The 7842-nt window shown below is 28.1% G+C and overlaps 2 protein-coding genes across 42 annotated transcripts in view; one reads left to right on the forward strand and one right to left on the reverse strand.

Annotated features, from left to right (window-relative positions):
* Positions 1 to 1656: 1656 nt before the first annotated feature.
* LOC124955063 lies at positions 1657 to 5793 on the reverse strand. Of its 2 annotated transcripts, none has more exons than XM_047508941.1 (10): positions 5392 to 5793; positions 5061 to 5282; positions 4499 to 4995; positions 4255 to 4429; positions 3848 to 4186; positions 3537 to 3742; positions 3176 to 3425; positions 2703 to 2942; positions 2355 to 2606; positions 1657 to 2286 (listed from the first exon to the last, which is right to left on the reverse strand). In XM_047508941.1, the coding sequence occupies exons 1-10, from the start codon at positions 5500 to 5502 to the stop codon at positions 2059 to 2061; spliced, it is 2520 nt and encodes an 839-aa protein (XP_047364897.1). In that variant the 5' UTR covers positions 5503 to 5793; the 3' UTR covers positions 1657 to 2058. The 2 variants fall into 2 exon arrangements, with proteins under 2 accessions (XP_047364897.1, XP_047364907.1); XM_047508951.1 differs by having other exon boundaries at positions 5378 to 5793.
* A 1557-nt stretch (positions 5794 to 7350) lies between these two features.
* The window catches only part of LOC124952732 (Down syndrome cell adhesion molecule-like protein Dscam2), a 66883-nt gene continuing 66391 nt past the window's right edge, over positions 7351 to 7842 (forward strand). For all 40 annotated transcript variants that reach the window (XM_047503402.1, XM_047503478.1, XM_047503165.1 and 37 more), the window contains exon 1: positions 7351 to 7497. The gene's annotated coding sequence lies outside the window, so the exon portion shown is untranslated. The remainder of the gene's footprint in view (positions 7498 to 7842) is intronic.

Genomic DNA, 7842 nt, shown 5'->3' on the forward strand with positions numbered 1-7842 from the left:
AAACAAATGCCAATGAAAACAAATGAAGTATTAATCACTTTTTCGTTGAGTGTCATTATTATCGTAATGCAAGTCGTATAAAATGTTTTTCTTTTTTGTGAAATTTTGCTTTAATATTTGAATATGGACAATCTGGACGAACGTTATCAAATTCTTGAAAACTTATTATAAGCTATTTCAAAGATAGTTTATCTGTCCGAAAGATTATAAAAATAGTGAAATGAAGTCACTCTACAATTTATGATGTAGTAAAACGATTTAGATTGAGAAATACTGTCAAAAATTAACCAAATGAAAAATATTCGCAAAATCCGAAGAGCGTTGGATTGTAAGAAAAATAAAAAAGGATCCAAAATTGAGTGTATCAAAATTAATCATAGAAGTAAAAAGACATCTTTACTTTTATCTTTTTAAAAAAAATAAATCCAAAATGATCAATATTGAAACACTTTTATAGTCACCAGACTTGAATGTAATTGTGCATCTGTGGGTATATTTGGAGGAAAAACTGAAAAATCCTTTCATCTCGTTGAAAGAGGAATAAGCAAAAATTGATAATTCATATTGTGAAAAATTGGTCCGATTAATATTAAATCGATTAAAAGGTCTCAAGACAAACAAAGGACTATCAACTATTAGGATAGAATAAAAATAATGTAAAACATACATATATTCATAAGAATTTTTTATTGTTCGAATTTTAATTTGAGACCAACTTCTGTTGGTTTTAAGACTTTGGTTTTTTATTATTCAATGCAAATGAATTTTATTTGTTTTTCATGGATTTGTATGTTAATGAATATAGTTTAATAAAAATTGTAATATCGTTCATTTTAATTTCTTTAGATTACTTATTGCTTTATAAAAAAAAAATATGCAAGTGTCCGAGTTTTACTTAGAGTCACTGTAATTCTTTTATAAATAATTAATTTAATATGACTTTAGATATAGAAGTTAATTTTGGAGAATGATAATAGATATATATATATATATATAAAGATTAATGAAGAGTTTCAACTTTTATAATATTAAGTACAGAATTACTTCCCGACACTATTTTATTATAAAAAAGTATTTAATTAGATGCTCTCTATCACATTTCAAAAGTAGGAATAGTTATTTTGAAACATCTTGTATAGACATTGTTCTGTTTCTATTTGAAACGTGTGCAGCACACAGATAGAACAGATGAGACATTCAAAACCAATCATGTATGTAACTTAATAATTACACGTAAATCAATAAGAACCTTTTAAAATCATGAAAAGAATATTAAAGCATAAGTTGATGTACGTTTAAATATTGCTGACATTTCAATATGTTACATATATATGAAAAAAAGTTTGAATAGATTTGTTAAATGTTTACAGTTCTAACGTTATTACTTTTGTAATTCTTGCTATATTAGTTCAAATACAATGCTTATGCATGCTTATTCCAATGTGATTATATGTGATAATATTGTATAATTGAAATTTCTTTTTATATGAATGTATATTATACATCTTTAGGTTTTATTCTATCTAATTTAGTTTCTATGCTAGTATAATAATCTACATGAGATTAAAATATACCAAACCTGGAAACACATAACAAACTTTAGTTCGATGTATTTCAAAGTTGTAAAAATTTGAGGAAACAAAATTGAAAAATTGATTTCGAATAACAAAAAGAAATTTATATTCTGTTACAGTAAAAATTTGATAATATCGATGATGTTATCTGACATTATGTAATAAAGTGTATTAGTAACAATGATTATTTACAAATATTTTTCCTTAATACTCCTGATATTTTGTTTTCTTTAAGGATAGAGTATACTTTACAAACTATATTAGTTTTATATTTTTTAGAGTTTTCATAAGTGTAAAAAACATTACTAAATGCGCAGCTTATTGCAAATCCGATAATAAAATATGAAAATCGTATTTTACACATAATTCTTTATGAAAATAGTGTCATTTTATGAATATAGGAGAACTAATAAGAGAAAAGAAATAAATTTGTAACAATATTATTTTGGTCACGTATATAAAATTCCCTTATTTTATTGTTCTGCTAGGTTGTATTTAAATCATCTTTTTTTTTGGCAGTAAGTTCGAAAATCATATCTCTCATTCTACTTAGATCTGTTAATTCTGAAGTCATTCTCTGTATATTCTGATCTTTTTCGGCTAAAGTTTGTTCATAAGAATGAGTCAATTTGGTTAATTGTTGAATTTCTTGTTTTAATGCAGATATATCTTTCTGATTAGCTTCTATTTCGTTATTTTTTAATTCTATTATCTGTAAAAAATAAATTATTAATATAATATGTTTAATAATTTAATATGATTCATGAAAAGTTTACATACTTGTTCTTTTTTGTTAATGGAATCTTGCATTTTATATAAAAGTTTGCCTAACTCATGGTTTTTATTAGTCATTTCTGTAGAATTTGCTACTGCAGCTGAATATTCAGTCTCCAATTCTATTACTTTCTTATTTAATGTATCAATTTTATTCATACAGGTTTCCACTTCTTTTACACGTTCTACTAATGTTTTATTCAATAAATCGATATTTGCAGATTTTTCAGTTACAATTTTTCTTAATCCGTTAATTTCCTATAAAAAATATCATATATATATATATATTTTTTTTTCTCATTATATATAATAACAATTGTATTATTTATATTTATAAAAGAAGTAAGAATTTACTTGTGCTTTAACAGAAAGTATTTTCTTCATTTGATCTTCTGATTCATTAAGTTTTGTTGTTAATGCAACTTTTTCGACTTTTATACCTTCTAAGCATTGTTGAGTATCAAATAACATTTGATGTAAACGACTAGATTCTGCTATTACTTGCGCCAATCGATGTTGCAGACTAGTGGCATGATTATTTGCAGCTTCTAAACTAGACTGCATGGCTCTTTCAGCGTGTCTCATAGCTGCTAACTTTTATGAGTTTACATTACATAACTATAAATTATTTGATCCTGCAGTATACATTCATATCACTGCTTTAGAGTTATTATTAATGTGAATCAAAAAATATCTATGTAATATAGTAAATATAATTAGATTAACAAAACTGTAGAATAATATTGGCAGGCTGAGCTCTAAAACAGAGATATAAATGTAAATCTTATTTTTTATATTTTATGATACAGGGAAAATGCAAATTTTACTTTGTATTCGTACAGTTCCATCACAGCAGAAGTTGTAATATCTCCTATTTGATTTGACTCAATAGCTGTTTCAAGCTTGCTTATAAAAGTATTAAGACGTTCCTCTTGACCAAATGAAAATAATGGAGCCATTTCATTCCCATTATAATTAATGTTGGGTTTAATTTCAATTCCTGTTACAGTATTAGCATTGCTTTGTACCAAAACTAAAGGTTCTAGTTGTCTCATACATTGCGCTACTGCAGCAACACTGATTATAAGAAAAATAATATATATGTATAAATTACACACACATATACACGCACGTACAAAAAATTTCTACATTCAAATATTTGAATATACAAGTTTCGACCTAACTTACCATTCCTGTGGGAAACCTACAGATGATGTCAATTGTAGAACTTTTTGCTTAATTTCTCCATCACCCGTAAATAATGCTAATGCCATTATCATTTGTATTTGTTTTTTTCGAAGTAATTCAGAATATAATGTCAACCAGTTTGAATTATTAGCTGCCAAATCTGCTGTTAAAACTAAGGCATGTATATAAAGATTTGTTGTTGAATTCTATAAGAATTTAAACAAGTGTCATTTATACTTATAAGCAATTCTTGGCATGCTTCAAATAGAGTTGAATTTTAATTATAATGAAAACTTGCAATGTTACTGTACTTGAATAAGATTTCCAGGCCAGTCCCTATTTGCAGTTTCTTCATATTCCAATATTGGTTTTAACAACTTTCGCATTGCTTGTTCACTAAATGTCTTTAGCACCTTTGATCGAAGTCCTGAAATTTTCACCATTTCTTGGAATAATTGCATCAATTCAGCAAGTCTTTCTTGTGCCTCAATATTATGCAGTTCATTTTTTTCTTGTATTTCATCATCCTTTGTGCTAGTTATAAGCATAAGCACAGATGGATCTAGTTCTGTAAGAACTTCTGTAGAAACCTTAGTACGGCGTGATTCAATCACAATTATCCTAATGAGTGCTAGTGCCTTAGAACATACCTAACGGTAACAGAAAAAAGAAGTTTATGCTAATTGAAGTTCTACTTAAATAAAGAAAAGATACTGACTTGTTCTACAGGTACCCATGTCATAGCTGATTTTACACATGCTGGGTATAATGGAATCAAAGCAATCACTTTTAATTTTACTAATGATAGTAAAAATTCCATTAAAAGTGCAACACAGTCTGGATCAGAATTAGATTCTAAAGTGGCCAATAATCGTTCTACATCTTTACTATAACTAATAACAAAAAAGAAAAATCAATAAGAAATACAAAATTTATTAGAGCATCTTTCTTGTAATACTTACTTTGCATATGTAAGTAGTATAGTTCGTGAATGTTCGTTCTGACCAACATCATCAAAGAAATCAATAATATGTCTTAACAATAATACATCTTTTTTTTGAAGAGCATTGATTAAACTTGTAAATGTAACAGCAGCGAAATCCAATATATGTTTTTCTGAGATATTTGTATTAGTATGTTCCAATATAATCAAGAGTTTACAACACGGAACGCTTGTACTAACATTATTGCTTTGAATTTTTAGTAACGTTCGTATAAATGTTTTAGTATCAATGGTACGCATTAATGTATAAACTGCTGCAAGATTTTTGTAACAAAGATTTACAAGTACACCTAATGAAAGGGCAACGATTTCTTCTTCTTTTACTTGCATTACCCATTGTGTTAAAATGGATATTAAATACGGTAAATGTGCTTCTTGCCAAGAAATTTTTACACCATAAGTTAATTCTTGTAGAAGTTTCAAAACACGTATTCTCTTCTCGCTTGTCAAGTTGGCCTAAAAAGTTTGTTAAAATATAATAAAATAAAAGTTCGTTATACGTCTATATTTCTAATGTTTACCTCCAATAATCGTGCTAATATAGGAGCAAATTTATAAGTATGGATAAGAGCTTGTCTGGCATTCGTATTTCGACAAGCATTCTGTAGAACATCTACAGTACTCCAAATTAATGTTGTTCTAGATCCTAAAGAATTCATAAGCTCGTGTAAGCTGACATAAAATTCAGCTGCTATGGAAGTTGTAGGATCAAAAATGCTGAGATCCAATGATACGCTTATGACCTTAGGAATACATACAAATTTCTTTTAATCGAATGTTTGATATATACAGATAAATTAAATTAATAAAAAAATTATAGCAAATAAAATTGAATTACAATCACAACCTTACCCCAAGATTTCTTTGTATAGCAGATATGGTAGTTTCACTGGGATGTTTTGCATATTCCGATGCAGCTGATATAAATGCTCTCATATACTGATATTTCTCCATAATAACCATTCATTAAAAAATGTAATAAAAAAGAAAGAATCTTATGCACTCATGTATTTTTAGTTTACGATACAAATAGGGATCATGCAATAGAAAAAGGAAACATTTTCTTTTATAAAATCTATTCGTCTTAGGCCTTTCAAAAGTAAGGATAATTTGTAAATATAATATATTATTTTCCTAATAAATAATTCGTTCTTTATATAAACAAATGGAGATAAAAAATGGAAATACAGCATGCTATAACGGAAAAACTACATTTAGCGTCCATTTCTAAAGACCCCCGCATATTCAAAACCAATCAGAGCGTCGCTAAGGCGGCAAGCTTCATAAAACGAAATATACCAATTCTATTATAGAACGAAGATAGTGACTTTGAAGGAGGAAAAACGAAATGAAGAATTATGAACTTATATATAAAGTTCTTTCCATTTAATAATATTAAGCACAATAATAGTTAGTACATTATATTATACATAATATTATAATTAAAATTTAAAAATATAACTTATCATATTATTATAAATAAAATGCATCGACGAATGAGAAAGATGGCGTTCTTAACAGGATGGTAGCTCTTGGATTTTTCTATTCAATGTTCCAAATAATCATTCGCGCGCTTTTTTCATATTTTTTGTAGTTTGCTTTTTTTCGGATTATTCATTCATTTCTGCATTTTTCTTTTTCTCGAGTTTTGTTGTAAATATGATATAGAAAGTAGAAAAAAAGTAAAAGATGATTCATAATCATCAAGTATTTGTTCATAATTGTTCATATCGTTTAAAAACGATATCAAACATTTTTATTGTTCTTTTACTGTAATGTAGTCCAATCATGGCGAATTTTCTATTATACATATCAGAGAATTTCATCGAGTAAAAAACAATGGTAAAACTTTTGAAATTAAACATCGATTTATAAGTTGGTTAAAGTAAAATACGATGATGTTCCAATTACAAAATGTTTTTTATTATCAATAAATTTCTTGGTAAATCTAATTTTAATGATAATTGCATAGTTTAAGAATTAACCCAATTTATACTTTAAAATTATTTAATTATCGTTTATTTTATAATAAAATATTTATATAGACAGCTGACTCCACGTTACAAATATTTCGAATACATTGTCATTCGATCATTCTAAAATATCTTTTCTGAACTATTTTACAAATAATGTTTGCATTTTAGATAATAAATACCTTGTAAATTGTACTATTTTAAAACAGTTGTATAATATATTCTTTGAAAAAACATATAATATATTCTTTGAAAATATAAGTTAGCGTGGTTTATTTAGCGATGAGTTCATACTTAAATTATCTTAATAACGATTAACCTTGAATAACTAATATATAATTTATTAAGATAAGAAACGAAGATGAACTATTAGCAAGTGCATTATAAAGTAAGCAAATCATCGTTTATTACGTTTTATGCATCTGTCATCTTTTGTTTCTAGACACCTGTTTTTGCAGATGTAGACATTCGTGATATATACAGTCAAATTCTCTTGTATGCTTAATAGTCACATATATAGAAACTCTATATATACAAAAATAGTTGCAAGAAGAAAGATATGTTATTGAACGAATAAAAATAATTTGAAACGTTCCAAATGTTATTTAATATTTCATATATTTTCATCTATGTACATTGCCAATATTCACACATATCTAATATAGAATATTATATTATTATATAGACATATATACTCTTGGAGCATTGACTGTTTCCTGCCTACTCGAGAAAGCAAACCGACGTTCTCCCTCTTCCCCTCGCTACAGCATCAATCCATGAGAGTTCGGAGCCTTCCCTTTCTCCCCACTATTTCTCAGCAGACGTGAAGTGGTGGCAGCAGCAGCGTCGAGTCGAGCGACGCCGTTCACCGGTTCACATTCTTCGGTCGTCTACGGTCGAAGGAAGTACGCGGCTTTTGTTTGTACTTGCATTACGTACGTTTACGATCGACGCGCATCTACAAGCCCTGCTGCTGTCGTTTTCGGTACGTAAGTTTTCACGTTTTCGACGTGATTCTTCGAGAAAATCCGAAAAAAGTTTCAAGTAATTTTCTCTGACTATCTTACTCCGATATATTTCCATACTTTGATGGGGGAGAAAAAAAGAAAAAAGAGAAAAAAAGATCGAAGAATAAGAAAAAAGAAAGAGAGAGTGAGAGTATCCTTTAAGGATAATCTCATCCTTCTCTCCTGTGGGTGTGTGCGCGTGCACGTGATCGTCCATCGTGGACGTTCATCCGCGAGTGATCACCGTGCGAAAATCATCGAATCGTGACGATCGTACTAGCCTTTGCTTGGACTCGACTGGTTTCTGCAGTTTATCGATAAAA

The sequence above is a fragment of the Vespa velutina genome, chromosome 1 (genome assembly GCF_912470025.1).
Source record: "Vespa velutina chromosome 1, iVesVel2.1, whole genome shotgun sequence".
Lineage (NCBI taxonomy): Eukaryota > Metazoa > Arthropoda > Insecta > Hymenoptera > Vespidae > Vespa > Vespa velutina.

Bases quoted from the DNA above. Each gene is read 5' to 3' on its own strand.
- LOC124955063 (XM_047508941.1), bottom strand. From the start codon at position 5,502: ATGGTTATTATGGAGAAATATCAGTATATGAGAGCATTTATATCAGCT. The intron at 4,996-5,060 runs GTAAACATTAGA...CAAACTTTTTAG, and splicing joins TATTAGCACGATTATTGGAG to GCCAACTTGACAAGCGAGAA. The intron at 4,187-4,254 runs GTCAGTATCTTT...TGTTACCGTTAG, and splicing joins CATGGGTACCTGTAGAACAA to GTATGTTCTAAGGCACTAGC.